The sequence below is a fragment of the Mastigoproctus giganteus genome, chromosome 7 (genome assembly GCF_048544385.1).
Source record: "Mastigoproctus giganteus isolate SK-2022 chromosome 7, ASM4854438v1, whole genome shotgun sequence".
In the NCBI taxonomy this organism is placed as follows: domain Eukaryota; kingdom Metazoa; phylum Arthropoda; class Arachnida; order Uropygi; family Thelyphonidae; genus Mastigoproctus; species Mastigoproctus giganteus.
The window spans coordinates 142,260,647-142,278,806 of record NC_143581.1 but is presented as its reverse complement, the minus strand read 5'-3'; the positions used below and the strand labels follow the sequence as shown (position 1 = coordinate 142,278,806).

Genomic DNA, 18,160 nt, shown 5'->3' with positions numbered 1-18,160 from the left:
TTTCAAACAAATCTTTCAATCCAGCGCCTTTGCTATATCTAAAAAACATATCCCGCCAGTTCTATCACCAGTTTCGCTAAAGTGTCGATAAAGGTGTTTTGCCTTTTCACAAATGATGAGTGAACTTAAGGGAATTTAATTTGATTTGGTCTTCTATCCACAGATTTAAAGCTTTTTTCCATTTTTTCTAATTTAACATCACGAGTTACAGAGCAAATTTTTGAAGCAATTAGCACGTTTTCACGGACACTACGGTGGATTTCTTCCGATTTCTTGATTGATCGTACCGTTGACTTATTGATTTTATAATGTTTTGCCACTGACGAGACACTTTCACCATTAGAAATTTTGTCTAATAACTTAATTTTACTCGCTAATGTCATCACCTTCTTTGATCAATTTGATTTTCACAATTCCCTTGTTATTCGTAGCCATATTTTTGTAGGGGTTAGAAAAGAATTTGTCCACAATAAAGTCACTTTCTTCCATTAACACACTCAAAAGTCTGTTTCACTAACACACTGCAAAGTAACTTTTTCACTTTTGTAAGCATATCAATTTATAAGCATATAAATTAAAAGCAAATGGCGACACCTTCCATGACAAGCGCATAGCACATACTGAACAAGGATTAGCGAGAAACATCCACCTCGTGATTCTGTCACCCCCTCTCCCCCACCCACCGAGCACTGTTTTGACCAGGAAAGATGATTTTAGCCACGTCCATGGTTTTTTCTGGCAGAAAATGTTCACGGCGATTTAAAATTCACATTTTATTTAGGTTTCATTTTATATTAAATCAGCGACAACAAATACGCGAAACCTCAAATACAGATACTGTGAATAGTGGGGGTTTACTGTATATATATATGGCAAACTGTAATTGCTAATGTTCAGTTTTAATTTTTTGTTGAAGGCTATAAGTTTCTTTGCATTTAATTATATTGAATTTGTCATATATATACAACAGTCTGCTATGTTATTAGTAATAATTTTATGGTTGAATTTATTTCAACCATAAAATTATGGTTGAAATAAATTCAACCATAAAATTGATAAACCCATATTCAGACCATATGGGTACAGAGTTTTTAATTTTAACATAAATAGTTCTTCTTGCTTAGTTCTAATGTCTGTGCTATTAATGTGCGCTAGTATGGATATGTATATATTGTTGAATCAGCAACTACAAATATAGACACAGTTTATATATAGAACAAGAAATAGAATATATGCACTTTCAAACACACAGCTTCACCAATATATACATATTCATACTAGCGCACATTAATAGTACCGACATTAGAACTAAGCAAGAAGAACTATTTATGTTAAAATTAAAAACCCAATACCCATATGGTCTGAATAATAAATTCAACCATAAAATTAGACTGTTGTATATATGACAAATTCAATATAATTAAATTCTACAGCAAACCACATAAACGTTCTAAAAAATCTAAGAAAACTAACAGTAAACATAAGCCAACTTTAGGCAATTTTGATGCAACCCTTAAAGACTGGGACAAAAATAACTTATATGTACAATATATATATAACTTACTTTTTAGCACTAAACACAGTATACTGAAAACACTGCACAGGTTCATACACACATTGAACTTTGAGTCCAAACAACTCTTTCACATAATAGATGATATCTGTAAATTAAACCTAAAAAACTGGACAATAAAATGGGTACAAAAGAATCAATCATAATCTTAAATTTTCAAGGTAAAATAATGGATAACATCAACATTAATAAATATATATATCATCATAATGATTTGCTTCCTAACAATAGCCAAAACAACATAAAAGTTAGATATAAATATAAGAAACCATTTGGAATACTAGCCTGCAACTACAAATCCATAGCAACAAATTTAATATCCTATAACACAGACATCAATGACTGCATATGCAACAATATATTGATCCTGACCATGGGCACATCATCATGGAAAATTTAAACATTGTTGAAGATCCAATGCTCAGATATATACTAGCACAAGGATTCAAATTCAGACCATGTAACAAAATAAATCTAACTGCTTTCAAGAAACAGCTAAATCAAGACCTATTAAACTACTGCTTTCGACTAGCACATAAACATAGCACAACTATAGAGGCATACCACATGTGGATTAGCAATACATTCACTCTATTAAAACATAAATTTACATCACTAAGTTCAAATAGATACAGCCAGTACAAAATCAACTACTATAACCTAGCTAAACTAAAACAAAAACTGCTTAGAGATATATATATATATATATATATATATATCAGTGATCCATAATTCATATTATTGATATTTCATTTTATCTCTATTCAAATTCAAATCCATTTTCTTTCTTTACTTAATTTTAATTTTTTATTCATAATTATATATATATATATATATATATATATATATATATATATATATATATATATATAATAAAGACTTCATCATTACACCAGTGGATAAAGCATCAAACAACTATGCCTTTATTTGCAAAACAATTTATGTATCTCCAATAACTTTGTATACGATGGCAAAACAGTATATCAACAAACTAACATAACACCCATGGGAAGTCCTGCTTCATGTATAATAGCTAAGCTATATCTATAATGGTCTGAAAACTCATTTCCACATGACATTAACCTCTACAGATATATAGATGACTTCATAGTTATTAACTGGCCTAATTTCATCAAGGATTATGCACACTTATACCCCAATGAACTCAAACTAGAAAAAACAAAACAATGAGACCACAGCCTATTTCCTAGATCTTGAAATTACATTAATAAACAACAAAGCTACCATCAACCTGTACAACAAACGTGATACATTCAATTTTAATATAGTCAACCACACACAGTGGCATTCCAATATTTTGAGGAGTGCATGCCAAAGTTATACTAGTTCAAAGCATCAGAATAGCAACCGTCTGCAGCAATAAGGAAATAACTATCTATAACATCAAGATGCTATACAGAAAACTAATAAACAACCATTTTCCTACAACATATATTCGCTACCACTTGCGAATATATTGTGAAACATAAAAAAACTATGAGACATCAAAATAAACAGCATAATCATGAATCAATAACAAAAAAACCATATACACCAAGTATGTAGATAGTGTATATACAATACACTAGGGCTCTGTGGTGTCTTACAACCTAGAAAACTTTTACCCACCAATTCGCCTAACACAGTGCATTAAACTTGTATATATTTTAATTATTATTTTTTATTTTATTTTTACTTTCATTTCATTATTTTTGCTTTCATTTCATTATATACTTTAAGCATTTCGCTATTTTTATATTTAGTTATACACCTACCATATATTTTTCACACAACTGACCTTAAATACATGATGCACTCACTCCCAGACGTTCGTTCAGGGACCTAACTATAGGAATGGGTTTGCAACCACGAACTACCCGAGCCCAACTACTTATCTCTACTTCATTCATCTTTCTGCTTTACTAGCCACTACTTCTTATGTCCTGTGAGCCATTAGTTTCCCGAACACTACCTTCTTTCTTTCCCAATCTATTTTTCGCCTTAACAAAGTTTAGGTGCTTTTCACTGCTACTTTGTAAGCTATTATATTTCTCAACTATCCTGGTCGGTTTGGGCATCATGAATTTAACTGCATTCATTTCAATCTATACAGCCACCATACCAAAATTATTATAATTTTTTTTTTCTCCACCTTCTAACGCTCGGAGCCACTAGCGTACCCACACGTAAATATACCAGCACACTGCCATCTTGGTCATTTGGTCAGTTTTACAAAGTAACGTGGTAAGTCCCTTTCTTCCTGCCTATTCCGATATTCATTGCTTTAGTTTTTTTGGTTTTTCAATTCTTTTCACTTGCTTCTGTAAGGTTATCCATGATTTGCATACATTACGTAATTTAACCACTTTTATTGGCACAATCTATTAGACCTTACTCTTACCGCAAAATTTTAAATAATTTTAATATATCGTTCTCAATACGTGGCAACAGCTCACGTGCACCAGAGCAAAGAGAAGCAAGAACATTGCGGTCTTTTTCAAAATTTTGTTGGATGACCTCTGATGATGACACTGCAATGTTATCTTATATTGGTCGACTTTTCACTTCTTTTTCTTTATATTTAATTTCCTGTCTATTTCTTCTTCATACCATATATCGCTACATTCCTTATTCATTCAGTCAAGCTCACAGTGTATACCGTATACAGTAAACCCCGCTATTCGCGGGGGTTACGTTCCTGAGAAATGCCGCGAATACTGAGTTATTGCTCACATAGTAATAAAGGGGTTCTGTTCCAAAGTATGAAATATAAGAAAAACTAGTCTAAAATTTTGTCTATGTATATATTGTATGTACCTTCATAATATGACTATGCACATAGACAGTACATAGTGAATTGCAAGCATATGGCATCGAAATGAAAATAAGAAACAATTTAATATTACATGAAATATTTATTAGAAATTTCAAACAAATCTTTCAAACCAGCGCCTTTGCTAGCTCCCGCCAGTGCAGGATAAGTTTTTTAGCTAGCAAAGTCACCAGTTTCGCTAAAGTGTTGATAAAGGAGTTTTGCCTTTTCACGAATGATGAGTGAACTAAACAGAATTTTATTTTGAGTTCGGTCTTCTATCCAGAGATTTAAAGCTTTTTCCATTTTTTAAAATTTAACATCACGAGTTACACAGCAAATTTTTGAAGCAATTAGCGCGTTTTCACGGACACTACAGCAGATTTTTTCTTCCGATTTTTTGATTGATCGTACCCTTGACTCATTGATTTTATAATGTTTTGCCACTGAGGAGACACTTTCACCATTAGAAATTTTGTCTAATAATTCAATTTTATTCGCTAATGTCATCACCTTCTTTGATATTTTCACATTTCGCTTGTTATTCGTAGCGATATTTTTGTACGGGTTAGAAAGAGCTTGTCCACAATAAAGTCACTTTCTTCCATTAACACACACGAAAAGTCTGTTTTTCACTGCAAAACGGTAGATTCATCACTTTTGTAAGCCTATAAATTTATAAATTGATATATTTATTCAATTTATAAGCATATAAATTAAAAGCAAACGACGAAACCTTCCATGAAAAGCGCATAACACATACTGAACAAGGATTAGCGAGAAACATCCACGCTCGCGATTTTGTCACCCCTCTCCCCCACCCACTGAGCACTTTTTTGACTGGGAAAGATAATTTTAGCCACGCCCATGTTATTTTATGGCAAAAAATGTTCACGGCGCTTTAAAATTCACATTATTTTAGGTGTCATTTTATATTAAATCAGCAACCGCAAATACACGGAACCGCGAATACAGATACCGCAAATAGCGGGGGTTTACTGATTTCAATAGGTTTAAATCAAAAACTTTTTCACATTTCTACATACAATATACTTTATATAAATATAGTTATAACTGCATTGGGATATACGTTTAGGGTTATAATTTTGTACTGGAATTGAAATTGAATCGAAATCATGACTCAGACCAGAGCAGCAAAGCCAAAAGGATCAAGCTAATGAGAGTGCTGTGGCTCAGGCGAAAACGGGGGGGGGGGGGGGGAGTTTCGCTTTGAACCATGGCCTTTAAAATGCACTGCTTATTTGACATTTGTGGATCAATCAGGTGCGGGACATGATATTGCCACGGGGAATGTTTTTGTGAGTGCGCAATGTAAGGAGTGTGAGGAAATCAGGCAACAACCCAGCATTGTTATGGACCTATATGAGAGCTTGAAGGACAGAGTGGATGCCCTCGAATGATCTAAATTGAGGGCCCTCAAGCTCTTGGCTGCCCACATCAACGCCAGAGCATGCACTTGATCATCACGCAACACAGCGGCAACCTCCAAGGCAGAATGTCCTGATCCCACAGGAACTAGTAGTTGCCGGTGACTCTATTGTCAGGGAAATGGGAAACATATTGTGTAAAAACGATAGGTGGAACAGGACCAGGGTATGTCTGCCAGGGCCAAAGGGTGATGACACTGTAGAGCAGATATCATCTTTTAAGGGCACAAAAGGTGATACTGTTGTACACGTTGGCACTAATGATATTAAGAGTAGGAGACCGGTGTAATTACTTAACAAGTACAGGTCACTGTTGAAAAAAAGCCGTGAATTAGGGTTGAATTTGAAAGTGTCTGCAATTCTGCCCAGACACGATAGGAGGGAATATATGATGAGAGCCTTGTCGATCAATTTGGCCCTGGAGAGAATGTGCAAGGCTCAAGTGGTAGAATTTTTCTCAGCTTGGTCTGTGCTTGTTAACAGGAGAGCCTGCTTCTACAGGGATGGGATACACTTAAACGGAAAGGGTGCAAGAATATTTGCTGATATTATCGAGGCAGTGTTAGGTGGGTCAGAAAATTGCTAGCTTTGTGGAATACACAGACTAATAGATTAACAGTAGCCACTGGCAGAATTGAAAGTGATTCTTCCATTGCTTCTATTGGAATGAGCAGCAGACTGGAAAACAAGATTCAGCATATTTCAGAGACTGCTGGGAGTCATTGCAGTACAAGTAAACACATGGGTTGTGTTAGGTTACCTCAGAATAAGAACAGGTGCATGTATACTTGAGTATACACCAATGCTAGGAGTTTGGTAAATAAATTTGATGAATTTGAGGTGTTGGTCAAAACATCAAAGGCAGATATTGTTGGGATATCAAAGACGTGATGTCACACAGATATAAGGAATGCTTGTTTTTTTGTTTGTTATTTGGTTTTTAGGAGCATTAGCAACTATGGCCATATTGCTCCGGGATGTGTGGTGGTCATTCCCTGACCTTTCCGCATCCTCCGTATTTGGTGGTGAACCCTGGTCTAATCAAGAAGCTATGCACTACGTGTGCTACGCACTGCTGCTCCTTCCCACCTGGCTACGTGGCGCCTCATATAAGGAATGCAGAACTGGAATTTAGGGAGGGCAATGTGTACAGGAAGGATAGACAGGATAGGAAGGGAGGAGCGGTTATGCTATTAGTTAAGAAACATATAAAATAAAAGGAAGTGAAGCCAGCCGACATCGCTGGACAGTGCAATGTCGAGTTAATTTAGTGTGACATTAGCACTGGGAGATCAAAATTGAGAGTAGGAGTGTGTTATAGGCCTAATGACTCTGTGAGTATAATAAACACTACACAGAGAAATAGAGTGGGCCAGTAAATCAGAGAGTCTTATAATGGGGGATTTTAATTTCCTGGATATTGACTGGAATTTGGGGGATGGTCACTCACACACTAGCAAGGCTTTTGTGGATTTATTGTATGATTGTTTTCTACACCAGCATGTTTGGCAGGCAACTAGAGATAGTAATATTCTTGATCTGATTATCAGTAGTGATAATCAGATCAAGACACACTGCGATCACTACCACTAGGTGGCAGTGATTGCAGTGTGCTGAAGTGGGATTTATTCAAAGAGGTAACTACCATCAGGGGTAAAGGAAAGGAATTTTGCTTTCGTAAAGGCAAATACAGAGGTCTGAGACAGTATTCAAATTCGATACGGTGGGACCAACTAATGACATTACAAACATCAAATTCTTAATGGGAAGTATTGAAAGAATTAATCTTGTAGGCTACTAGGCTTTGCATATCAACTAAGAAATATTATTCAATGTTTAATGCCTAAATGGATGTCAGATGAACTAATGAGACATGTGGCAGAGAAGAAAAATGCCTGGGATACATATAAATTAATGAGTGAAATAGAAGCCTGTAATAGATATAAGCGGGTTTGTAACCAAGTTACAAATGAGATTAGGCAGGAAAAGGCAGATTATGAGAAATCTTTGGCAAAGGATGCAAAGAAAAACAGAAATAGTTCTTTACCTATGTAAACTCTAGAAGGAAAGGGATGATTCAGATTGGTCCACTGGATACTGATGGTTCAACTGTTGATGATCCTGCTCAGGTGGCTAACAAACAAAATGAGTATTTTGCATCTACATTCATACATGAGGAGTTATTCAGGGAGGGGAATGCCAGAGGTGAATTAAACTCCGGCAGTGAGCTAGATGATTTTGTAATAACTGAGAGGAAAGTGGAGGAGAAATTGTTGAAGATAAACATAAAAAAGGCACCTGGGGTGGATGGGATCTATCCAGTTAAATTAAAGGAGGCAGCAAAGGAAGTAAGCAAACTCTTAGCCATAATTATGAGAGCTTCCTTGGACTCAGGTACCCATGGACTGAAGATGTGTAAATGTGACCCCAATTCACAAAGGAGGATCAAAGAGTGACACAAGTAATTATAGACTTGTTAGTTTATCTTCTTTCCAGGGAAATTGGAGGCACTGGTTAAAGAAGCACTGCAGGATCATCAAGACAACACTTCAGTTATAGCTCAGACACAGCATGGTTTTGTTAAGGGGAAGTCTAGTCTGACCAATTTGATTGGATACTATGATGTGATCACAAAGGAACTGGATGCAGGGAATAAGGCAATGGAAGACTGCTGCACAAATTGGAGCAGTATGGAATTGGAGGCAAATTGCTGCTATGGATAAAGGGATGGTTGAGTGTTAGAAGACAAAGTGGTAATCAATGGACACTGCTCTTGGTGGATTAATGTTATTAGTCCACGGAGTTCAGTGTTGGATCCATTGTTGTTTTCTGTATTTATAAATGTTATTGATGACGGCAAATCAAGCTTAATATCCAAGTTTGCAGACAATATGAAGATTGTTAAGGTCACTAATGATAGTATGCTGCCACAACAGGATCTAGAAAAGTTGAGCAAATGGGCTGAGAGGTAGCAAATGAAGTTTAACATTGACAAATGTAAAGTACTACATATGGGAAGCAGTAACCCCAGAGTAACGTATCAACTCTGTGGTACTACACTGACACAGTGGGAGAGAATGAAAAAGACCTGGGGGTATTTGTGCAGGTAGATATGAAGTTTTCTGAGCAGTGCAGACGGTCTGCAAGATTAACTCATGGTGTCTTGTCAATGATATACAGGAATTTTTCTAGCAGGGATAAGGATGTGATTATCCCCTTGTATAAGACAATGGTCAGGCCACGCCTTGAGTATTATATACAGGTCTGGAGGCCTCATTTTAAGAAGGATGTAGAGCTGTTAGAACGAGTACAGAGAAGGGCAACAAGATTAGTGAAAGGAACGAAGGGTTGCTCTTATGAAGAAAGGCTGAAGTTTTGCAGATTACAGTGTCTGGAGACTAGGCACCTGCGAGGTGATCTGATTGAAGTGTATAAAGCTTTGAACGGTTTGAGCATGCTCAATGCTGATGGGATTCTTCCTCTTTCACAGAATAATCACCTGAGAGGACATAAATTCAAATTGAGGAAAGACAGTTCTAAGACAGATGTGCAGAAATTTGCCTTTAGCCAGCGGGTAGTTGATAGGATAACAGACTTCCATCATTTGTTGTGGAAGTTGATAGGCTAAATAAATTTAAGGCTGAGAAGGACTGGTATTTGGAACGAACGGAAGGGTGAAATGGGGGCATTCCCCCCCATGCTGCATAAGTTTGTTTTCTTGCATGGTATGCCTCTACTAATGCTAATACATCCAGAACACAAAAATAAATTTCTATATCAGCTACAGAAAATTCCGCATATGTGATAACAAGAATGACACAACTCACAGATGGACATTCCCAGCATCTCAGACTGGGAATGTCCATTCTTCGGGCATCTGCAGCATTAGACAGAATCCGGTACATATGGCACATGTGGATAATTCAGGTATCCTACTTTACCAATGGCCTGATCACTCGAGTGAAATTATCAGGTACAAAAATGCTTTTCATCTGTATTGTTATCAATTTTTTGCCTTTTGGCCACCTATCAGGAGCTGCCATCGTCCTGCTTTCATGGAGGTTAAATGCTTAGATGTGTTGAAAGTTAAAATTACATTTCTTGTTGGAGTAATTACTTCAACAATGTCATTTGATTGTTATCTTTTTTGGATGGGTAACACTCTGTCCATGCAGTTCATCTTGGATTTCTTCTTCTTGTGGCATATAAGGAAGTTTTTTTTTCTTTGAGATGTTTAAGGTTGCATGAGCGGTGATTTTGTTGGTGAAATTGTTGTTCTGAATTTCATTCGTTTGTCGCTTCAATAAAGGGTGGTTATTTTAGATTTTGGCTGCTTTAGATTTATATATGTTCTAGATACTCCTATATAAAAGAAAGGGTAAGAATTTGCCAAGAGCCAGATCATTTGAACAAATGTTTGTTTGTTATTTGGTTTTTAGGAGCATTAGCAACTAAGGCCACATTGCTCCAGGGATATGTGGTGGTCATTCCCTGACCTTTCCGCATCCACCATATTTGGTGGTCACGATTTGAGCAAATTATCCGACACCCAGGTGCTGGGGTTTGGACCTGTATCAATTTTTTGCCTTTTATCCCTATATCAGAGTTGTGGTTACTTCTGCAGCCAGTTTGGCTTGAGTCTATCATCTCAACCACTTGATTTATGTTGTCCATTGTTACTCCTGTTTTGTCCTCAGAAAATTATTTCCTTTTTGCAAGTTTTCAGCACGACTGTAAAATAGCAGCATTTCTGCTGGGAATGGGGAGGGGAGGGGAGTAGTAAGTGGTTGAAAGATTTAGTTACGTTGAAACAGTCAGTTATAGACTGTTGGGAACATCTCATGAACTGGTGCAATAAACATGTACTAATGTAGTCTTTGCCCATTTCTGCTTGGATTTAGCCCAGAAAAATGTAAAAAAGTTCCCCCTGGTTTTGGAGAACCCACTCACAAAACTTTTGCGACATCTCAAAATGGATTAAATGCAGTTTAATCCATTTTGTGATATCTTCTGATAGTGCTTTTTGTGATAAGGAAGTTGTCCAAGTTTGAAGTAATAAAATTTGAGTTATCAAATCTTTATATTATAAACAAAAATAGAAGAAATGCACATTACCCAATATGATGGATTTTTTCTTTTTCAATGTGCGAAAGCTTTGCATTTCCTTGTTCAGTTTTCTCTGTCTCCTCTTGTAAATTTTCATTACTATTTTCTTCTGAAACCAAAATGGCTGATTCTTTGGCTGTTGTCAGTTCAGCAGCATTCAAAACATGCATTAAGTCAGATATACTGTTACCTAATTTTAAACAGAATGAACGAAACAAAATTTTTATGCTGTAAAATACACTTCTATTAGGCCTTAAAAATGTTGATTCTATTATTTTATAAAAACTATTTCTTTACAGATAAGTAGTGAAACTTCCCAAATCTGGCAATTAAATGGCAACACCTATTTTCTAGCTTTGTTTAGGAAAATGGGAGAATGTGGCAAACCAGCCAAGCATTGGTAAATTCAATTCCAGGACTGGCCATTGACCAAAGTTAACATTGACCAAAGTTGGCATTGCAGTTAACTGCGAGGGTTGGAGATTTTACCCCTGGGCCTAAGTTTTCAATAATTTCCAATTATGTTGAAAATTTGTTAAGTTGTGAGTTTATATAATTACTATTGTGGTTAGAATTACTGACAACATCATTAGGGTCATGATCGAGCAGCAAACATGTTACTGAATGTTTTAAGAACAATTAAATCATTTGCGAATAAAATCAGAACTGCAATAGCAAAAGGGGGGAATGCAGTTTTTTTGGTGAGGGACTATGATACAGCCACCCAATATCCAGAAAATTCTTAAGTCTGGCAAGGATTTGGTCCTGAGATTGCCAGATTTAGGAAAGTAGAATGTAATGTGCAAAGCAATCTTGGCTGGTTAATGAATTTTTCCATTACTGATCATATTAATAGTAGCAAATGATGCAAATGAGGTGGGGGGAATTACCCACCTCATTTGTCCATCTTCTGTAACAATTTGTCAAGAAGTCTTAAATTTATTCAAACTATCGAATTCTACAACTCCAGATGAAACTTTGATGCAACAAAAAATTACTCACAGGCTGAAACCAAATATTCACCTATCTATCTTTCATCCATCCTTTTTCAATTTAAGTTTATATCCCCTTATGTGCATTTTCTGAGAAAGAGTAAGCACGTCATCAGAATTTAGTTTACTCAATCCATTTAAAGCCCTGCACATTTCAATTAGGTCACTTAACAGTAGCCTAGTTTCAAAATGCTATAATTTTCAGAATTGAAGTCTAACTTCAGATGTTGACTAATGGTATCTTTTCTCTGCACCAACTGCATGAGATCCATACCTTACTTAAAATCAGACTTCCAGACTTGTACACAGTAATCGATATATCCTTATACAATGGTATAATCACCACCTTGTCTCTGCTGGAAAAGTACTTAAAATCAGACTTCCAGACTTAAAATCAGACTTCCAGACTTGTACACAGTAATCGATATATCCTTATACAATGGTATAATCACCACCTTGTCTCTGCTGGAAAAGTTCCTTAATATTGTTAACAGAATCATACCTAATGGCCACTTCAGTTGGAAGCACCAAACCCTACTTAACTTCACTAATCAGTGCAAGAAGTAAAAACAATATCTGTGTTGACACTGAGCAGACAGGAAATGTGTAAACGAAAATTTGATGTAGTAAGATACACAGTTCACTTATATCACAAAAATGAAATGACAAGAAGAGAAGGAAAACCCCAAAACACCAGTAATTCCAAAAATGAAAAACTAAAATGAATGGAAGGTATCCCCCCCCCCTCCCTAAGTGAAAACTGAAATGCCAGTGAGATATGTCTCCTTGACTGGCTGAAGTGTTTCCTGCATATTCCTCAGTATAATATAATTGTCTTTCTAAATCGTCTTTCTAGTCAATTCTGGTTATACATTTTTATATAAAAGCATGACCATGCCTTTGCTATTTAAAATACATTATTCCAAATGCCAAATATTTGACATATCAGACTCCATTAATTATAGGGTAACCTTTAACTATATTTAAGTTTGAATTGCCAAGTATTTTATTCTCACTAGAGGCCCTGTATTTGTATATTTACATTCTGTTCACAGGTTTTATATTTGATTTTTCATGGCTTTGAGCTACTGACCACAACTGTGTTTGTTTATTGAAGGCATAATGTACAGCCGCTTAACTCAGACCCTTCTGGGTCACGGGGTTTTCGAAAAACTGCATTAATCTTTCATCCAGTGGCATGTCTTGTAGCTATGTCTTGATGGGACAAGGAGGGGGGGAGATAGGTTTAAGATGGGGCATCAATGGACAAATTAATGTTATATTCTTTTCCAGGTATTTTCATTAATTCTTCATTAGGCAACCTAAATTTTCTTCACTTTACACTCTTTATATTTACATTTTGGTAAGATATATACCATTTTACCAGTTTTTAGTATTATATTTTTTTCCCTGTAGTTCTTACAATTTAATTATACTTTATTTTGCTACTATAAATTTTTTAATTTCCATTTTCTATTTAGACAGTGATGAAAAGAATATTGTTCATATTTTAAGCCTAATGTCTAACAAAAGGCTATTATAGTTTATTCCAAGAAGAGAGAGGTGCTCATTTATAACCAATTTCTATCTTCTGCTACCCATGCATCCTCTTATCCAGTTAACCAACTTGCCACTAATGCCACGCCATTACAATTTGTACAGCAGTCTTTCATGTGGAACAGCAAAGGTTTAATGAAATCTGAGTTTATGTCAAAATCATTTTTTGCATCCAGTTCCTTTGCTATTGGATCACAGAATCCCATCACATTGGTCAGAATAGATTGCCCCTTGACAACTTCATGCTGTGATTGCTGTACAGCTGCACTGATGTCTGGAAGATTCAGCTTTACTCCATTACTTTCCTTAAAACAGAAGTCAAGCTTCTGTCTGCATCTAGGTCTGAAATTACTCACTTCATCCTTTTATCCACCTCTGTGAATAGAAAGAACATTTGCACATCTCAAATCTTTAAGAATCCTGAATCCAGTGATGTTCTCATAGATGTGGAAGGAAAAAAAGTTTCCTTATCTTTTTTTCTGCTTTTAGCATAACTGATTAAGTCCAATTAGCCACAGGTACACTGTTTACTTTCAGCTTTCACAATTTCTTCTCAGATATCATAATACCAACTTGGTTTCTCTCGATTATCACAAAATAATTTGATCCCTGTTAGAACATGATGCATTTCTGGCATCCCCATCCTTAAAAATTCTTCTTCATGTGCGAATGTAGATGAAAAATGTTTATTCAGTTTGTTGGCAACATGAGCAGGATCACCTGCAGCTAAACCATTCATATCTAGTGGACCAATGTGATCCATTCCCCTTCCTTCTAGTGTTTAACATAAGTAAAGAATTTATGCTGCTATCCTTTGCATTCTTAGCCAGAGATTTCGCATAATCTATTTCATTGCCTTTAACTGCCTTTGTGACTTGACTTCATGCTAGTTTATATCTGCTGTAAGGTTCAGTATCACCTGATAATTTATATGCATTCCATGTATTTTTCTTCTTTACCATGAGTCATCCATTCATTACACAATGATTTAGGGCTAGACCATGAACAGTATCTCTTAGCTGGGGGAAAAAAAAAACCATAGTATCTACTACAATTACCAACCAGAATACCTCCCATTTACGTTCCACTCTTGGTAACATCATCACTCCCACTGAGTAGATTTTAAAAACTGTCGGAGACCACCGTAGTTACCTTTACAAAAGCAAAAGCCTTTGCTCTTGACTGTAGTGTTTAAGTAAATCCCACATAAATACATTGTGTTCACTGCCTCCTAGCAGTTCTATTATCTGCAGATTCTTAATGCACGAAGAATTGCTAATAATCAGGTTAAGAGTGTGCTTTCTCTCATTGCCTCTCTAATTTGCTGGTGTAGCAAACAGTCATCCAATAAATCCAAATAAGCCTTTCTACTGTGTAAGAGACTGACCGACAAGTTCCATTCAATATCTGGAAAGTTAAAATTTCCCCATTATAAGATTATCTGATTTATCAGCCTACTCTATTTGTCTTTACGCTTGCTCATTAGACTCATCACTGTCTTTAGCCATAAAACACACCCCTACTCTCATTTTTGTTTTATCAGTGATTATGTTAAATCACACTGACTCAACACTGCACTGCCATTCATGTCAATTACGTTAAATCAATCATGTGATTATGCTACATCAAACAGACTCAACCCTTGTTATTTGTTATTTGGTTTTTTTAGGAGCATTAGCAACTGAGGCCATATTGCTCCGGGGATATGCGGTGGTCATTCCCCGACCTTTCCGCATCCTCCGTATTTGGTGGTCACAGGCTCGAACCCCGGTCTGATCAAAAAGCGGGTGCTACGCACTGCTGCTCCTGCCCACCTGGCTACGGAGGCGCCCAGACTCAACACTGCACTGCCATTCATGTCAATTACGTTAAATCAATCATGTGATTATGCTACATCAAACAGACTCAACACTGCACTGCCATTCATGTCAATTGGATTCACTATCTATTATTTTAAGTGCTTCTTAAATAAGACATAACCCTCCACCATTCACTTCCTGTCCTGTCTGTATACGTACACTGTACTCCCTCATATTCAAATTCTGCATCCTTAAGTCTGAGTGACACCATGTCACCGATATACCTAAGATGTCTGCAATTAATGACTTAATACTTCATCAAATTTATTTACTGTGCCCCTATCATTAGTATACATGCAAGTGTTTTTACTCTTAGTAATTCTAACACTGCCCATCTAATTTCCTTTCCATGAGGAGCTCCAGCAGGCTTCAAAATCCTCAAAACTTCACTTTCTAAGGCTACTACTTGTTCCATTAGTAATGGTGTAAGAATCACTTATACTTCTGCCTGCAGTGGTTGTTAAACTGTTATCCTGTGTATCCTCACAAGCTAGCAGTTTTCCATTCCACCTACCACTACCTTGATAGCATCAGCAAATATTTTTGCAACCCATCAATTTTAGGTGTATCCCATCCCTCTAAAAATAGCCTGTCCTGTTAATAAGCACAGTGCACATTTAGAAAACTTCTTCCCCATAAGCCATACACAGTCCATACAGACTGAGGAAACTCAATCCTTTTAACATACTTCCCAGTTAACTTTGGGTTTCCCTTTATCACTGCAATCAGGTTCCAGCTTTCTGAATTACCTTCCAGTTGTCACATTGTTAACTTCATAAATTGTGCTGTTATTCCAAATTATCGAATTAAATGCAACTCTAGCTCACTTGAAATATATATATATATATATATATATATATATTTTTTTTTTTTCCCTTGTAAGTTTACCTTCTGACAAAGTCATAACAATTTAACTTGAATCAGCAGTTCTCTCTAGACTAAGACAAGCAATCCTTAAATCAACTAAATTTATCTATTTCAAACATAATTCCAAAACACTCTTCATTTAAAAAAGAAAGGAGAGTAATGTATTTAGCTTTGGCATTATGAACACACCAGTCCATTAAAAAAAATCATCTGTTTGTTGTAAAGCATATTTAGCAGTCATGTTCAGCCACTAATAAAATTGTACCATTTGTTTCAATTTACCACCAGGTGGAAATAATATTATCTAAGATTGTTTATGTCTATAACATAGTTCCATTATCATATTAAATCATAACGAATATTCCAACTAGGCAATATATTTAGACTTAGCTTTGATCCTCTTGCCTTACTTGTTTGTAATAATCTAAAGCGAAGTCTTTAATTTGACAATTTTTGGCTACTTAAAAAAATTAAACATATTCAAACATAATGCTATTTATCATAATAGAGCTAATTTCATAAAGCTATTACACTCCTCTTTAACTTCTCTCCAACTACTCTTATGTCAGACACTATTAACCAACACATTCCTACTTATTCCTTCATGAATGTGTAATGAGTAATATTATATTTCAAGATTGTCAAAGTGGAAGTTGATGAAAGCAAGCATGCAACATATAATTAGAATTAACAATAGGCAAGTATTGTAAACACTATAATAAGTCTTTGTACAGATGCTTTTCTGATATCTTGACAAGATTTGAGACAAAAACAATAAATTCCAAGAATAATTATTACTACATAGTCCTCCCCCCTCCAAAAAAAAAAAAAAAAAAAAAAATTTAGATAACTTAAATATACAAACCTTATCTCAGGATATAATTCCTTTCTTTTTATAAAATTCAACTAATATCCTAAATTAGTTTATTATTGTTACTTCAAAAGCTCACCATTCAGTTTCATGTGTTCTACTTTCTTTGTGTGTCTCTGTTTGCTGTCTTTGTATGCACTGCATGACTGCAATGCACAGAAAGACAGAGCAAGATCTTGGTTCAGCGGACAGTCTTAAGAGCAAACCAGTTAGAACCTCACGAACAGAAAAATTGTTTTCGATTACGGGAACATTCACAGGAGCTTCTTCTGTTTGCTTTAAGAAGAGGACTGATTTCTTCACATTTGTTCTGGAATGAATCCTTTTGAAAAACATGAGGCAAATGAATTTCCTCACTGTGCCACTACTCTGGATGAGTCAGAAATTTCAATTGTGTTATCTGGAATGTTAGTAAAAGACAACTGAGGATGATGATGTTTTGAATGATGGTGTCTGATTAGACCTGAATCCATCAAATTAGTTTTGATGATGGGCTCATCTCTTACGAATTTGCTATACAATTCATCACTAAGATCACAGAACTTGAGTAATTAGTAAGTGGGGGGGGATGAATAATCCAGAGAGGAAGTTGTTAGCCAAGGTTAGTGTAGTGTGCCAGTCCAGCCAGTCAGAGGACGAATCCATGGTAATCGACGGCATGCCACCAAAAGGTTGATCACAAGACAACAAGAACAATGCACAACTAATGCATGAGGAGGTAAACCATCCCTTTGGAGCCAGTGTAGAGGCATTATAATGGCTAAGAATTAATTATGCATGGGGGAAAACAGTGCAGTGAATGGCTCATTCTGCTTCAGGAAATTTTCAATCAGTCACAGAGGGACTGGTAGGTCTCCTATCATCTTGAATATTCTACAGCAAACTGCTGATATCCTGATTTCCAGCATGCATGCATGCATTTGTGGTGGTCGGCAATATCTCTTTGGTTAAAGCCTAGTTTATTCCTGTTTTTGGTGTCGGTGGCTCTATGGTATCAGATAATGACACATGAATAAGTACACAGTTACAGAGAAACTGCAGAACATTATCTTTTATGCCGCAGACAGTATGAAAC

The 18,160-nt window shown here is 35.9% G+C and overlaps 1 protein-coding gene across 1 annotated transcript in view; it reads right to left on the bottom strand.

Moving 5' to 3' along the window:
* The window catches only part of LOC150083237 (tudor domain-containing protein 1-like), a 657,806-nt gene that overhangs the window by 263,754 nt on the left and 375,892 nt on the right, over positions 1 to 18,160 (bottom strand). Inside the window, exon 16 of the mRNA XM_090378447.1 lies at positions 10,949 to 11,129. Coding sequence (XP_090234573.1) covers positions 10,949 to 11,129 — 181 coding nt within the window. The remainder of the gene's footprint in view (positions 1 to 10,948; positions 11,130 to 18,160) is intronic.